Source organism: Mastomys coucha, unplaced genomic scaffold (assembly GCF_008632895.1).
Source record: "Mastomys coucha isolate ucsf_1 unplaced genomic scaffold, UCSF_Mcou_1 pScaffold18, whole genome shotgun sequence".
NCBI lineage: Eukaryota > Metazoa > Chordata > Mammalia > Rodentia > Muridae > Mastomys > Mastomys coucha.
Window position 1 is genome coordinate 9223282 of NW_022196900.1, and position 17446 is coordinate 9240727.

The 17446-nt window shown below is 40.6% G+C and overlaps 1 protein-coding gene and 1 non-coding gene across 3 annotated transcripts in view; one reads left to right on the forward strand and one right to left on the reverse strand.

The window, feature by feature from the left end:
- The window catches only part of Stx17 (syntaxin 17), a 58864-nt gene extending 48016 nt beyond the window's left edge, over positions 1-10848 (forward strand). For both annotated transcript variants that reach the window (XM_031377358.1, XM_031377359.1), the window contains exons 7-8: positions 8433-8519; positions 9262-10848. In XM_031377358.1, the coding sequence (XP_031233218.1) occupies positions 8433-8519; positions 9262-9501 (327 nt within the window). In that variant the 3' untranslated portion in view covers positions 9502-10848. The remainder of the gene's footprint in view (positions 1-8432; positions 8520-9261) is intronic.
- Positions 10849-16245: 5397 nt separating this feature from the next.
- LOC116097352 lies at positions 16246-16364 on the reverse strand. Its single transcript, XR_004121376.1, has one exon. It is a non-coding gene; the product is annotated as a 5S ribosomal RNA (ribosomal RNA).
- Between the last annotated feature and the right edge of the window lie 1082 nt (positions 16365-17446).

Below are 17446 nucleotides of genomic sequence, written 5' to 3' on the forward strand. Positions count from 1 at the left end.
GTCTTTCTTCTTCTGTGGCCTTCCTGTACCAATGAGTTCTACACTGTCTAGTGTTGGCTTGATCTTTTTATATTGTCTTATGGATATTTTCTTGAACTGTAATGACCAAAATAGAAAGCAGTAAATTGTTTGAATTATTTCTGATGCAGAGAGAGAGAGAGAGAGAGAGAGAGAGAGAGAGAGAGAGAGAGAGAGAGAGAAAGGAAAGGAGATGGCAGGGAATGATACATGAATTTCCCCAAACATGTGTTGTTCATAGTCAAGATCTATCCAGTTATTATAATTAATAAGTTCCATTCTAATGCAGTATACAAAGTGTATGTGTGATGGTTACATAAATATATCCATTTGCCAAGGCCATCAATCTGTACATTTAAATGCATTTCAATATATGTAAATTATTCATCACTAAAGTTGATTTAAAGAACAAATTAAAGATGTACTTAGCTCTTCTCAAGACCCATACATTTCTTTTTTTTCTTTTTCTTTCTTGTGATTTTTTTTAAGTTTTATTGCATTATAATGAGAAAAGTTACATGATTTCAATTTATCTGAATTTGTTAACATTTAAAAACATATTTTAAGTAAATAGAAGTAAATCATATAATGTTTTCCTTTTGTACCCCAACTCCTCCCAGAGACCCTCCTTCAATACCTACACTATCTTTTGTCATATTCTTTAAAATTTATAAAATATTATAACAATAAAAATGAGTATTATAAAAGTTGTTTGATATAAACCAACAATCAATTTAACAGTCTTATGTAGATGCTTGTCTACAGCAATACTGAAAATACATACATTTTTCTCAATATAAATTTTAAATAACTTCAAATGTATTAACTGTATATTTCAAAATAATACATCACTACTAATATTTTCTTAAATAAACATAAATATATAAAGTGTTTTTGTTTGTTTTACATTTAGTAGAGCTTAAAATCTTGTCTGTTACTGTGGTAATTTGATAAAAGAGTTACAAATGTCAAGCAAAACATTCAGTCTTACTCTTTGTTGTTCTCTTACAAACCCCCTCCCAATTTAATTATCTACATTTCTTTTGGGTATATAAATACTTTTAAAATATGTAAGCTGTTCTGAAAACCATAGTATAGTGTAAAAACATAAAGTAACAATACTACTAATAGAGAGGCTGAGATAGGAGAAGCAAGATCTCAAGACCTTTATGTTGTACACAGCAAGACATTGTCATGAACAAACAAGCTGAAAGTGTATATGGATTGTATAATATTAGACCTATTTCTCCAATTACCAAATTAGAGAGACTATTGGATAACAGTCAATAAATTTCTAATTTCTCATATTTTTGGATTTCAATCGATTAGGATATGTTGGTAATATTTATTTTCATGTTAAGATGTTAAGAAAAAGTAATTGTTATTTCCTGTTGTTTTTATTGTAAAAGGTAGAATTAGGTTTGTGTGGATTTGTTGAAAGATTACTTTCTTGCTTCTTCTAGGGTGTAGTTTTTCTCCTTATGTTGATGTTTTCCATCTATTATCCTTTGTAGGGCTGGATTTGTGGAAAGATATTGTGCAAATTTGGTTTTGTCATGGAATATCTTATTTTCTCCATCTATGGTAATTGAGAGTTTTGCTGGGTATAATAGCCTGGCCTGGCATTTGTGTTCTTGTAGGTTCTGTATGACATCTGCCCAGGATCTTCTAGCTTTCATAGTCTCTGGTGAGAAGTCTGGTGTAATTCTGATAGGCCTGCCTTTATATGTTACTTGCCCTTTTTCCCTTACTGCTTTTAAAATTCTTTCTTTGTTTAGTGCATTTGGTGTTTTGATTCTTATGTGACAGGAGGAATTTCTTTTTTGGTCCAGTCTATTTGGAGTTCTATAGGCTTCTTTGTATGTTCATGGGCATCTCTTTCTTTAGGTTAAGGAAGTTTTCTTCTGTAATTTTGTTGAAGATATTTACTGGCCCATTACTTTGGGAGTCTTCACTCTCTTCTATACCCATTATCCTTAGGTTTGGTCTTCTCATTGTATCCTGGATTTCCTGGATGTTTTGGGTTAGGAGCTTTTTGCCTTTTGTATTTTTTTGACTGTTGTGTCAATGTTTTCTGTGGTGTCTTCTACCCGGAAATTCTCTCTTCTATCTCTTGTATTCTGTTGGTGATGTTTGCATCTATGACTCCTGATTTCTTTCCTAGGTTTTGTATCTCCAGGGTTGTCTCTCTTTCTGATTTCTTTATTGTTTCTATTTCTATTTTTAGATTCTGGATGGTTTTGCTCATTTCCTTCACCTGTTTGATTGTATTTTCCTGTTCTTCTTTAAGGGATTTTTGTGTTTCCTCTTGAAAGGCTTCTAGCTGTTTACCTGTGTTCTCCTGTATTTCTGTGAGGGTGCTATTTATGTCTTTCTTAGAATCCTATATCATCATCATGAGAAGTGATTTTATATCTGAATCTTGCTTTTCTGGTGTGATGGTGTGTCCAGGACTTGCAATGGTGGGAGTATTGGGTTCTGATGATCCCAAGTAACCTTGGTTTGTGTTGCTTATATTCTTATGCTTGCCCAGCATCATCTGGATATTTCTACTGTTACCTGTCCTTGCTAAATCTGACTGGAGCCTGTCCTTCCTGTGATCCTGATTGTGTCAGAACTCCTCAGAGTCAAGCTGTCTCTGTGATCCTGTGATTCTAGGATCCTGTAACCCTGGGCTTGTTAGAGCACCTGGGAGTGGAGCTTCCCCTGGGTATTTTGGGAATGACTACAGAGTTTGCGCCCAATGCCCAATGTCTGCTTAGGGCACCGGCCGGCCCAGACAGACCTGAACCAACCCGAGCCACTGGGCTGGCAGAGTTCCTATGTGCTTGATCCTGCTGGTCCCAGTTACTCTCAGTGTTGGGACAGATGTTGGTTCCTCCTCACCTCTGATCCTGGGTGTGTTAGAGCGCCTGGGAGTGGAGCTTCCTCTGGGTGTTGTGGGACTGGAAGAAACCTGAGCCACTGGGCTGGCAGAGTTCCTGTGTGCCTGGTCCCACTGGTCCCAGTTACTCCCAGTGTTGGGACAGATGTTGTGTCCTCCTCATCTCTGATCCTGTGCCAAGACACATACATTTCTCTTCGAGTGGGTAGATATATGAAAGAAAAAAATAAAGTTTATGGAGGATTACTAGTTGTGAGTTCAGTTATGTTCTATAGTAAACAGTTCTCAACTCCAGTTTAAGAAGGACTTATACAGAAGGTTCCAATCACAGCCATAGCCCCATACACATGTCCTAGTTTTAATGGCAAGGACATGAGGCACAATGCTATTTGGCAGAAACTCAAAGAAGAACCTTGATTGTTAATCCCAGGATGATTGACTTCTTATGATGCATGGCCAAGGATTCACAGACTAACCAGGGGACACATGAGTGACCATGTCCTCTGTTGTCACATGGATGTGACTGTAACTGGTCAAATTAACCATGTAATCAAGGAGCAACTTCTGTACACATAGCTCTATGCTAACCTCAGTAGGATCAAAAGATCCAGTAGGGCAGTGGTAATGATATCTCTACATGGTGAATGAAATGCCACAAAACTGTGTACTTAAAAATCATTAAAATGTTAGGTGTATACATAGTTTGCTATACAACAAAGGATTCACTAAGATACTGGGAGATTACAGTGGAGCCCAGTAATCCTGAGTGTATTAGTGTCTACAAGTTGCCCTGCTCTGTTGGTGCAAGTGCCCCTTTCTTGTGACCAGCCCTATTTCTGTATAGTCAAGGAGAATTTAAAGAACTCTGGCCAGAAGCTGGACAAGATGCTGCCCTTACTGCTATGTCTGTTTTCTTTTTCTCTATGGCTCTTGAAATCCAATTTTGTTCTGGCTGCTTTATAATAGGGCTATAGTGGATTCAGTTAGATTCATTCCTGAATGACTGCTGTGAGCTTTAGCAGATATTTGACAACAGAAAGCTTTGCATGCCTGATGGGAGGCCTACCTCAGACAACATCCTTCATCTTCTCACTCCCATTTGCCTCAGCTGTTCCTGCAGCCTTGGTTTGGTCTTTACTTTAGTCCCCAGCATCATTCCCTTCAGATGTTCCAGTACTGAGTCCTTTCAGTCCCCTCCCACTGCAGTGTCCTGCTCCTTACCCTGCTTACTGCCTTTGTTAGGTCAAGATAACTGCAGTCTGCCTGTGTGGCATATTTCTGTTTTCTTCTGGGCTTCTCTGTCTCTGTGATTACTTATGATTATAGCTGGAACTTAGGGAGGAGTAAAGGGAAATATCTGCAGTTTGGGCATTGCCCTAAACTCATAGCTTTCCAAGTTCACTAGTAAGACTGTACAATAATCTCTGTAAAGAAGAGTTCTGTTGTCGGGGGCTGGTGAGATGGCTCAGCGGTTAAGAGCACCGACTGCTCTTCCAAAGGTCCTGAGTTCAAATCCCACCAACCACATGGTGGCTGACAATCATCTGTAATGAGATCTCACTCCCTCTTCTGGTGCATCTGAAGACAGCAACAGTGTACTTACATATAATAACAAATAAATCTTTTAAAAAAAGAAGAAAAAGAAAAAGAAAATACAGCTATAAAAAAAAAAAAAGAAGAGCTCTGTTGTCGATGTAAATGGATTTGGGGATATTTGTTGAGTGAATTATTGTTTTCTGATATAATAACATGAAATATTGTTTGATGTTAGGCTGACAAGTACCCACAGCAATCATTCAGGGGAAAAATTATTTCTCATTAGTTTCTGGTTCATATATCCAACTTGCATTCTTCTTAGCAAGTATTAACTTAATAATTCACATTTTCTCCTGAATCTTAGGTGGCTTATACAGATTTAGCTATTTTCAGGACAGTAGGGCAATCTAATTCAATATTCCTTAAAATGAAATTCATAGGCATATTTTTCAAGTTTTGAGAATTTTTCTTCTATAAAATGAGATGCATATGTTAGTTTGATAAACACTGTAGTGTGCCTTATACATAGCTTAGTTCATTGATAAAGGGATGGTGAAAACACTTTTAAGTGCCAAAGAGTCAAATGCCATGCAGGGGAAATGATGACGACTATCCAGTGTGGGAAATCTAGGCAGATGAAGACAAACTTAGACAAGGCAGAAGCAAAGAGGAAAAGTAGATCCGTAAAAGCTAAGAGTCCCTGAGCCACCACTGTTGGGAGAAGCCTGGTTTCATAGACTGTGGTAGGTTATACATGTACAGTTAGCTTGTCCAGGTATAAAGAGCTAAGGATTCAGTTCTAAATCTAGTGTAGTTTGTTATTCTGATTGTGATTGACAGCTAACTACAATCATTGTAGATATCACCAATCCCTCCTTATTGGTCCAATAGAATCCCAAGATACAGACAGTTGGGGGATTAAAACCAAACTAAAGGAAAGAAGCAGCTAGGTCTGTACAATTGAGGGAAGCCTGTTGATCCCAGGGAAGAGCTTTATCTCCTCTGCCTTACCCTATCCCCATGTCTAAGCAAGCTTCCCAATGTCTGTAGCATCTGTAGATGTGATCTACTGCCCCAGGACAGATGGATTCATGTTGGGCTGGTAGTTGCATGATGTTGAAATAATGAGTAATCTTAGGATGGGCATTTTCCCAGTAGTCCTTAATCTAATTATTCCAAAGGAATTTTTAGGGAGAAAATTCATTATTTTACTATTCTACATTAAACTTTAAAAGTCATTATGATGGTTTAAATGAGAAAGGCCCCAATAGACTCATATATTTTAATGCTCAATAACCAGGGAGTGGAACTCTTTGAAAAGATTAGAAGGATTAAGAGGTATGGTCTTGCTGGAAGAAGTGTGTCACTGGGGCTGGGCTTTAAGGTGTCAAAAGCCCATGCCAGGCCCATTCTCTGTCTTTTGGCAATACATACTGATGAAGATGTAACTCTTACCTAACTCTGCAGGACCATGTATGCCATTATGCTCCCTGTCACCATGCTCCCCACCATGGATGATAGACTGAGCCCCCGAGACTGTGCAAGCCCCCAGCTAAATGTCATGCTGTCTCTTCCCAGCAACAGAACAGTGACTAAGAAGTCATAGTTTTGCAGTATCCAAAATTTTAGGAAGGGATAGAAAATGTATCTTCCTGATGTCTTCCAGTCACTTGGAGTGTGCACATAGCAACAGTCCTAGCAGACTTGCCCCTCACCCTCAGAGGGAGGAGCTAGTTATATTCTACCTTAGCCTATAAAGATGTAAAAGTTGATAACAGGGTTTTACTGCCAGTGGCTTATCTGCTGGCTTACATTGTTGCAGGCAAGAGTGGAAACCTTGGGTGTATCCCAGACAGAAGTACTGCTAAGGTGTCAGGAGTCCAGGCCAGTTGGATATTACTGGTGCTGGAACTTTTGCTTCTGTTGCTAAGAAGAAAGCTGACTTAAAGAAACTTGGCTGTCATAAAAATTAGAATCCATACATCTATTATCTGAGAACAACATCATAGGAACCAAAGCTTACTAAACTTTTTCACTGGAAATGTAAGAGTTAGCACTTCCTTGGGAAAACCAGGATGGGTGCTTCTGTTTTCCCACTGTGCTTTGCAGACACCTCATTGTTTCCTCTTTTTAACTCTGTGAAGTAGAAGCACCTTTGTCCTTGTGTAGTAGACCTAAGTGCTTAGCTCAAGGACATACTAGGGCAGTGCTAGGATTTGAACAGAATATCCAAAACTAGGGTTTGTGTCTTATCGTGTATAATAGTAGCCTTCAAAGTGTGTAAAATGGAAGGCTACAGAGATGGCTCAGCAGTTAAGAGCATATATTGCTCTCATAGGAGACCTGAATTTGGTTCCCAGCACCCACAGCTGGTAGCTCACAGCCTCCTGTATCCAGCTCCAGGAGATCTGATACCACCGTCTGGATACACACACACACACACACACACACACACACACACACACACACACACACACACACACACACACACACACAAATAAACTCTCAGACTGTATTTTAGGACTGCAACATCTTTGATGTTGTGGGCCTGTGTCCGGGTCCAACAATGCATTTCAAGAAGTTTTGCAGGTTTCTAGTTTGTTGTGTGACAGGTTCAAAATAAAATGGAAACTGGGCTATTTAGGACTTAAGGATCTCCAGATGTTGCTGTAGACTCCTGGAATGAATGACCAGCACAGAAGGGCTGGCAGAGAGAAGGTGCTTGTTGGGCAGGGGAAGAATATCAGTAATGCAAACAGGAGAGAGATGCGGCTTGGTCGGCTGTGCTGCACTCATGTCCAAATATGAAGTGCTGACTGGGATAGGAACTGTTAGGTATATGTACTCAGTCTAAACCATTAGCATAAAGACAGTTGAATCGCTTCACACTCATTGTAGAAGGTGGTGTTACGTGGACGTCCTCCCATGTTTTTCTGCAAATTCAGAAGTAAAAGAAACTGCCTATGTCCTGATGGTCATAGTGACCACATGGGTTTCTACACTGGTCAGGACCTATCCCTACTCCACCATATGTACACACACACAAATACATACACATAGCTAACTACATATATAGTCATTTAGCTATATGCACGTGTGTATGTATGCATGTATGTATAAAACTAAATAAGTTGACCTTGATGAGACCCTGTTTCTAGAGTAAGGACAGTGCTTGTGACTGAGGTGTGTGAGCAGAGCTCAGAAGCCGCTCACGAGTGCCACTGAGGTGCTTTTACACATTAGAGAGGAGAATGGCAGGCCCCAGACATTCCATTCATCCATCCATCAGCGACCCCAGGAGTCATGATTGCTGCCATCTCAGAACAGGTGTTGCTGTTTTAGCTACGCAAAACTACTGTATTAATATTGTTGATCGGAAATATTTTAACTTGGACTATATTTTATTTAGTAAAATTCAAGCCCCAGATTCCTGCATTGCTCCCTATGACATACCAAAAGTGCAAAGGCTTCATGCTGGATTATACTGAATTGTAGTCTCATTCTTACAAAAACAACAACCACAACAAGAAACCAATTTGTATTTGTTGGATCAAGGGCATTTTATTCCTAAGGTGAATATCCAAAGAAGACAAGTTGTGGACTTTTTGTTGTTTGAATTTGTTTTCTTTTTGTTGTTGTTGTTATCAAACCCAACTTGACATGTAAATGCTTAAATGCTTATTTGGATTTTTTTCCTCCTACAAAGTAGGTTCATTTGGAGAATAACATGTTTGTATGTTTGAATGAATTCCAGTGTGAGGTGCTTTTTGCTCTGAAGGTGCCACCCTTCTATTACCTAATCATTAAGTTCCCCTCTTTTTTCCTGAAAGTGAATTTGTACTTTCGACATGGTTTATCAGATGCTATTAATGAACCATTATTAAGACTGCAAGGCTGCAGTACCCGGGGCCTGATTACAGGAATTAAAATAGTGTGTGTTGGCTTCCCACTGCTCCCCAGCAGGGCCCCTCACTCATAATTCCTTTGCATCTAGTCTCAGCAGGAGAAGATTGACAGCATTGCAGACCATGTCAACAGTGCCGCTGTGAATGTTGAAGAGGGAACCAAAAACTTGCAGAAGGTAAGATTCTGCTCCTGCTGACAAATCAATGGTACTCTGGCTCCCAGGAATCTCTAGTATTAACCCAATTGATCTGCTCTCTTCAGTGTTGAGGGAACCAGCAATTAAGGAAATAAGGAAGAAATGACACATAGGTAGTGTAAGAAATCAATGGCTGTAATATTTTACTCCCAGATTCATTCTATCATGAGAGATTTTTTTTTTTTCCCCAAAGAGAATGAACTGTGGCCTCACTCTAGGGCAGTTAGTTCTATGAAGGAATATCTGCAGAGGCCTAGGGAGAAGAGAGAGCGGTCCATTAATCCAGGCAGAACCAAAGTATGAGCCTGCCACCACACTGGAGGAGTGAGAGCATCTATTATCCATATGATGTGACTTTCAGCCCAGGTGCCTAGTGTGGAATAGCCTCTGTGCTGAATCAAAGCTTTGCTGGGAGCCAGTGGCTGCTGAAGCTGTTTAAATAAGCCAGAAAGATAGTGGATTGATTATTTTGTATGTAAAATCATTTTGTATATCCCAGTCTGGAGCACACCTCCCACCTCCTTTAGTTCTGTGGTCTGGAGCAACGGCAATACCTGTGGAATACATTCACACACATACCCCTCCAAGAATAATCTCTGAGGTTAATTATGAACCTAGAGTTAAAGAGGCATTGCCAGGAGTAATGAGAGGAAAACGCACATCGCCACAGGCAGATTTTCTCAACTCAATTTCTAAATTGAATTTTTTTCTTTTTTTACAGGCTGCAAAATACAAGCTGGCAGCTCTGCCTGTGGCAGGTGCACTCATCGGAGGAGTGGTGGGGGGTCCCATCGGCCTCCTCGCAGGCTTCAAAGTGGCAGGAATTGCAGCTGCACTTGGTGGTGGGGTGTTAGGCTTCACAGGTGGAAAATTGATACAAAGAAGGAAACAGAAAATGATGGAGAAGCTCACTTCCAGCTGTCCAGATCTCCCTAGCCAAAGTGTCAAAAAATGCAGTTAAAGCCCAGGCTTCCAGCTGGCGCTGTGCACCCGACCTAAGGAACAGTTGCTGCTGTTGGAAGTGTTAGCAAGCGGCTCTCACTGTCCTTGTGGTGTTGAACCACCATGAGTGGACTTGTCTGTTTGCTGGGTGTGAATGGAGATTTTAGAGGTGGAGGAGCCTGGGCAGAGAGGGTGTCTGTCAGATCAAGTTTAAAGACTGCCAAAGAGCAAAGGTTAGGCCTGGAAATGTGAAAACTAGATCTATAACTCTAAGGATCTAAGATGTGTAGACATGTATTGGACACCTAAGGGTCAGTGTATTTGTAGATTATTTCTTCCTATAGGGAGGAACAGAATGTGAGTTCAGGAATCTTTCTGTCAGGTAGGGATGTTGCTGGTCACCAGGGGGCACAGGTGAACTACCTGTGGACTTAAGGGCTGTTGTACTTAGATCCATCTATATTTTCTGGGGAAGGAAATTAACACTATAAATAGAAAGAGAAGCCTATTTTCTCTTTACAGTCTCTTGATAGTGACAAGGGTGGTTTTTCTGAAGTCTTTCCTGCCTCTCCAGATAAGGAGCACAGAACCTCACATGCTAGACCTACTAAACCAGCCATCAAGCTGGCGATTCTGAAAACTATCTGCTTTTAGAGTAAATCCTACCCATGTTATAAGGATTTTTCTCATAATCTGCCTTTTTATATAGTTTTCCATCTCTAGCTACCCCTACCTGTAATCTCTTTAGTTGGAAAAAGAAAAATTAAATATTTCCAACATTATTTGGGTTAAGGGGAGTATAAGATCATATCACAGGACACTTTAGAAGGGGCTGGCATACCTGCCTCAAGGGATGGAGGCCCTCAGTCTTCTTGGGGCTCCAGGAAGGAGCTTTCTACCTCACATCTGATACTGCTGCCCTTGCCCAGGCCAGATGTCTCCCCTCCTGCCGCTGTTCCTCCCAGTGTTCACCCTTAAAGTCTCTCACATTCTAGATGGCCAAATCCACCATTCAGACCCAAGGAAAGATCTGTGGTGCTAACCCAGCAGTTGACATGGACAGCAGGCCTGGTCCAGTTCAACTCCATGTCTGTCTCAAAACAGGAAGGTTTAAGATTTAGAGGAAAGGAATAGGAAGAAGCCGCTGGTCCCTCAACTCTTACGTCTTCTGAGGAGAGTGCACCAGCAGCCAGAGCCCAGATTCAAGGGCCGAAGGGTTACCACTTAGCTTTTGAAGTGCTGAGTTGATGCTTGACCTCTGTGCGTTGCTACCTTTCCCTCCGTTACAGCTTCCATCCTTCAATGCTTTTTACCAGTGCACTCCTATGAATCAAAGCACTACACCGTATTAAAAGATCAGAAAGCATTGAGTATTTATTTCTTATCTGCTGACTTAAGACTTTAATAACAAACAAAATTTGAATAATTGTTGAATCCTGAAATATTGCCAAACACACCGGGCATGAAGTATTTAGAGTAATTACTTTTATCATCATTCTTTGTTCTCTGGTTCTTGCTGCTCCTTTAAGATAGCATGTCAAATCTGAGCAGGGGGCAGACAGAACTCATCCAAGTTTTACTTAAAATAAGATTCTTTTGTTTTGTTTTGTTTTGTTGTTTTGTTTTTCAAGATAGTTTCTGTGTATACCCCTGGCCTGGCGGCTATCCTGGAACTTGCTCTGTAGACCAGGCTGGCCTTGAACTCAGAAATCCACCTGCCTCTGCCTCCTGAGTGCCGGAATTAAGGGTGTGCTACCCTACCCAGCTAAAACCAGATTCTTGAAGTTTGGCCCCAGGGTAATTTGGATACAGTCAGTCCAGTCTGATTAGCTGAAATTGTAAGGATAAGCAGTGTTGTTTAATTCTTTAGTCTCCCAGGGTCCACTTCATCTTCCTCATTACTTAATTCTCAATTCCATCAATCCCAAAGTGCCATCAGTCTGTGCATAACTGCCTCAGCACATGGAGGTCAAAGCAGGGCAGAGGCTTGGATGTGAAGCTCACACCCTCGGGACTTCGCATCTCTTCTTGAGCTAGTGTGGGAGCTGTTGACATGGACATGAACCATCAGTATTGGGCTTTTGACTCTAGCCATCTTAATGCTGAAGGAAGTTACAGTCCTCTTTAAAATTTTATTATACTTTAAAGTTATTTAGAAATTGTTTCTCATTTTTCCACATTAGAATCCAATAGCCAACTTTTTGTGGGAATTTCTTAGAAGTGTTTAATCAACTATAAATGATATAAAAGTATTTAAAAGTATAAATTAGTCAATGTGACACAGAAGTGATCTTAAAATTGAATTTAATATGCCCCATAGTGTCTAGTTAAATTTATCATCTCTATGATTTATGTCTTATTTTTATCTCAGCTAGTTAAAAAGAATCATTTTAATGTCTTAAAATTTGTAGAGACTTCATTTTAGTAACGACAATCCTCCTAAAGACTTTTTTGATGTTATAGTCTGATAATTTCTCTGAAATTTTGGTGTAACCCACAGTAAAAAAAAAAAGTATTAGAATTGAACATATATACATGAAAAATATTTACCATTATATGCAATACATTCTGATGTTTTGTTTTTTCAACATGCTGATTTCAACCCACTAAACCAATCTCGGTCTACAAATAAATCACCACCCTCAGTTTTCAGAAAACACCCTCCCCTAAGGAAGAAGTGGTGTTTCCCAAGCAGTTTGCCAGGCACCTCACCGGGCGTTTATGGATAGGGTGACCAGGCCTCTGAGGAAGTGAGTAATTTGCAGTCTTTCCATTCCAAAGGCAGGAAGCCTGGATGGGATGGGTGTGCTGATGCTGAGCCTCACTCTGTCATGCTGTGCTGCCTCACTCAAAGCTCAGAGACTGGAAGTCCAGTGGGACCAACCCATGCTGTTCCTTTACTTCTTTGTCGTCTGGCCTCACCAGGTGTCCACAGCCTGCTCTTAACTGTGGCCATGCATAGAACACAGAGCTCAAGTATAAAATGATCACCACTATCCCACCCCACCCTCTCACACTGGGTCATATCCTAGGCTATGAGCACTGTTCAAAATGTTTCACATAATTAAAAGTAAACACTATTTTTAAAAACAAATCTCTCATAGCTTTTAGAATCAATTAATCATTACGCTTTAAATGATGCCCTCCTAGAAGGCCATGCACAAACGGTAGGGGACGGGTAATAGGCTATTTCTGAATATTTGCTTTTGGATTGCCACCAAAACAATTGCATGTTAAATAAGAAAGGCCACGGCCATTGTGTTGGCCACAGACTATTTTCCCATACCTTGTGACCCTGCTCTTTTCTCATCTCAATTCTGGGTCTTCTGTTGGCTTACCTCTCCTACCTCACACACAGGAGCCAGAGATTTAGCATGCCTAGAAAGGAAGCATGCTGAAGCTGCCTAGAACGGGCCAGACCTCTGGAGCGTGGACTGAATGTACGACTTTCCTGAAACTCCTACCTGGCCACAAATATCCTTCTGCCTGTCTGCCTTCCATGTTAATGTTTTCTGCAGAGTGAGGACTGGAAGCTGGTAACACCTACTGTTAACATGAAGTTTGGAAGCCTAACTACAAATATCTAGCTCACAGTATTTTGTCCAGTAGAAGCCCAGAAGCCAAACCTTCTTTTGAGTTGTTAGGAAACAAAGGTGTTTCTCAGGAACGCCTCAGAAGCCCTTCTGATAGCATGGACTCTGAATAGAGGAGTGAGAGCCTGGAGCAAGGTGGTCCTCGGGCAAGCAGTATTCTATCATCATAGAGAGGAACGTCGCTGTTGCTCTCAGGTGCTTACAGAAGTCTAATAGCATCCCCAAAGTCACTGCAGGCCTAGCAAGTGCTTCCCCTATGGCTCGGAGACATAACACACATTCAGATTCTGTTTGTGTGTGGAGTTTTGTTGTTTGTTTTCTGAAATTGGGTTTTACTGGAAGCCCATACTCATTTTGAACTTGTGATCCTCCTGCTTGGATTACGCACACCTAGCTCTGTTTTATAACTGCTATTAACACGTGTTCCTAATGAGTGCTTCTGTTTGTATTCATCAGTTTGGCACCATTTCACAGAAGAACTTGAGTGTTAATAATAATAAAAGATCTATGTATCTACATAACTACCCTCAAAGATACTAACCTGTGACAAAAATACATCTGTGAAAAAATACATGTACATTTTTTTTTTTTTGGTTTTTTTTTAGATAGAATTTCTCTTGTAGCCCTGGCTGTCCTGGAACTCACTCTGTAGCCCTGGCTGTCCTGGAACTCACTCTGTAGACCAGGCTGGCCTCGAACTCAAAAAGTCCACCTGCTTCTGCCTCCCAAGTGCTGGGATTAAAGGCGTGCGCCACCACTGCCCAGCCCACAGCTGTGGAGTATTAACCCAACAAATATATTGGAATTAAAAAAAAGTGTCAAAGACAAATGATTTGCCCCAGATCACAAAGCTACTTTGTATATGATCTAAGAGTGATTTGGGATGTGGTGGGGCTCCTCCATGTCTTTGCTATTTGTTTTTGTTAGGTCATGTCAAGTTGCCTGATGAAGCTTGCAGTCTCTCAGCCCAACTTCAACAGTCTAAATCAGGCAAAATGGAAAGAAATATAATATAAAGTCATCTAAAAAAAGGAAATTAGATGCAGTTTCTTAGCTTTCCAAGCAGTGTCAGTGCCTTTGCGGCCAAAGCACGAGGATCCCTTCAACAGCAAGTGAAGTTCCATGGGTCCCTGTGAACTCTCTTATTCGAACAAAACACTCAATAGTTTGCTTTTTGCATACACATCTCAACTATTTGAGATGTTCCTCTTAGTGTTATTGAATTGTGTTACTGCGTTTCATCAACTAGACCCTTAAAAGGAGTTTCCCACATTATTATTGAACTTTAGGTATGGCAAGGTAAGGACAAGGAAAGGCTAAACAGTGAGGATTTCTGCAAAATTCAATCCTTTCTGAATTGGTTTGTTGTTATGTTGCTGAGTGGTGCTTGAGTAAGGAAATATGCAATAAAATTCACCCATTTGGCAAACATTAAACTGAATTCCTGTTGTGTATTGAATGCTAGTGTCATATACAGAAACAGACCTGTAAAATGTATCATAGTAAGCCATGCAATTACCCAAAGCGGGTAAGACACAACAAAGCATGCTAAGTACCAGGAAGAGGAGGAAAAAAGTATCAGAGGCCTCGATGAAGGAATAACTGGAAATGAATGGGAAGGCTTTGCAGAGCCTGGTGTTTGAGCAGTAGGTAAGGAAGAAGATACTTTCGGGAACAGGGGTTTATAAGCTTCAAGTGAGTAAAGGCTCACATGAAACAAAATGGCATGGGAAAAATCAAGCCATTAATGAGGAAACAAACTGAATGTACGACTTAACAATGAAGCTGGTTAGGGAGAAACAGACAAGTGTGGCTATATTAGTACAACAATTCTTTGTTTAAAGCAGCGCTTCTCAACCTTCCTGATGCTGGGACCCTGTAACATAGTTCGTGTTGTGGTGACTTCCAACCCTACAGTTATTTTATTGCTACTTCATAACTGTAAATTTTGCTACTCTTATGAATCATGTTGTAGATATGTTTCCTGTTGGTCTTAGGCGACCCCTGTGAAAGAGTTGTCCAGTCCCCAAAGGGGTCATAACCCATAGGTTGAGAACAGTGGTTTAAAGGAACTGATGGTGTTCTGCATCAGGCTGGACTGTTAAAAGACCGAGTTGTTCATTTTCCCATTGTTGCCAGAAATAATATTCATACTTGCTGGGGCTTTTGGTATATTTAACACAGCTGTCTTCTTTTCTCACCTCTAATTTGTGAGATCCCCCTGTTCAATACTGAATGCCTGTTTTGTGATTACTCATCCCATAAACATGTATTGGAAACCCACTGAGAAAAGCCATGTGCAGTTTACCTTTTAGTGTTCAGGACTCTATAGTCCAGTTTGCCATGGTCATGTTTCCTGACCAGTGTTGTTTATTGGCTCCCGTTTCTCTACTTTCACCTGTGGGTAATTCCTCAGAGTTGAAAGTTTCTCCTTAATGGTAGTACGACCTCTCCAACTAGACTGTAAGCTTCATATGGGATGTGACCAGGCATCTATTGTTGTTACTTGTTGTGGATTGCTGTCTGTTTCTTCTACCCCTTCAAAAGGGATGCCTGTATGCAGTTGAGATCTTATTAGTTAGATAAGGCTAGAACCTGTGATTGGGCAGTGGAAGAGAAGGCAGAGGTGGATGTTTTAGAGAGGGGACACACACACACACACACACACACACACATACACAGAAGGACAGGATGTGGGGGAGCCAGGAGAGACAAGATGGTACCTGAAGGAGAGGATGATGAGCCGGAACCACGTGGTTCTAAAAGCCATAAGTAACTGGGGACTTACAGATAGATGATTGAGGGCACATCCGTTCAATCTAGGTGTGTAGCTTATATTTATATCAATTGAGTTTTGAGTTCTTTGGGCATTTTGCAGATTGAAGATTTACTGTTATAAATATGGTTGGTAAATTACAAGCCTCTGGAGTTTTCATTTTCCAAGGTTATGGGGATTTATGCAAGCAGCAGCCAGATTTCTGCAGGCTAGCCACAAGGGGTGGATGATCTGGGAAATGCTAAGGGCACCTGGCTAGCCCTAGTAACAATAGGGGCAAGCCATTGCCAGCACATAGCCAGACATAGCATGGATTGTTTTTTTTTTTTTTTATAATTAGATGCTATAATTATTACTTATTATTTTTAAGTAAAATAATAATTTTGTTTTTTTAAGCCTACAGCACCCGTTATTCCCAGGCGGTCTCCCATCCAAGTACTAACCAGGCCCGACCCTGCTTAGCTTCTGAGATCAGATGAGATCGGGCATGTTCAGGGTGGTATGGCTGTAGACAATAAATTATTTTTATTGGCATGAAACATAGCGATGAGAAGACTGAACAGTTGAGTAGCAAAACTATAACATGCAAGTCCTAACGTTAGAGGTGCTAGGACATAGCAAATCTTTGTGCACTGCCCATGTTTGCCATTAAGAGGAATGCAAAATCCAAGACAAGAAATCTAGAAAATACACTGAGAACCTGAATGTCATGAAGATTCCAGAATCTGGAGGTGAATATATTTCTCTTTGGCAGATTAGAAGTCTTGATCTGGAAGATCGAGAAATCTGTAGCAGCAAAAATCCCAGGGGATTCTTTGTTTTTTGTTTTTTTTTAAACCTACTGTTTTTTTACAGTTAGATTTGTAGGACTACTTGCTGCTGAGACATATAACTAACAAAAGGACTTCAGGAAACAAGGGTCTATTCTGCCTCTGCCTCAGGAGCTTGAGGCAGTTGTTAGCACTGCATCTGGAGTTGGGAAGTGGTGAGCGCTGGTGCTCAGCTTTCTCCTCTTTCAAGTAGTCTGGGACTCCAGCCTATAGAATGGTGCAGCACCAACCAACCTAATCTAGAGATTCCCTCAGGCATGCCCAGAAGCTCTGTTTGTCTCTTTGGTGATTCTAGAGCTTGTCAGGTTGGCAGTATTAATCTTCACAGGGCCTAGGAGATTTACAATTGGACAGACTAATATTGAAATAGGATGTAGCTGAAGGAGTGCAAAGGCTTTTCTGGGAAAGCAGAGAATGGGATTAGGCAACAGCAAGGCTTACACTTAAAGGGACACACTTAACAGAATTCGAACCCATGTTTCTGATGCCAAAGTTCATACAATTATCCCCACCAAACAGCCTCTTTTGATAAGAATGGAAAGTGATACCATAGTTGCCTTTCTTTTCTCTATGAGTCTTATTAAAGATTTATAGTTATCTAGGTAGGGTTGGATCAAAAGTTCAAGACACTCTTATAGGCTATCCCTTTGATACCTTGTCTATGACAGGGTGACCTCAAGTGTTACTAACTACGAATGCTAAATACTCAGTATGGTTGGTTAAGACTAACTATAACTATTAGTGACTACAGTTATATCATTTACT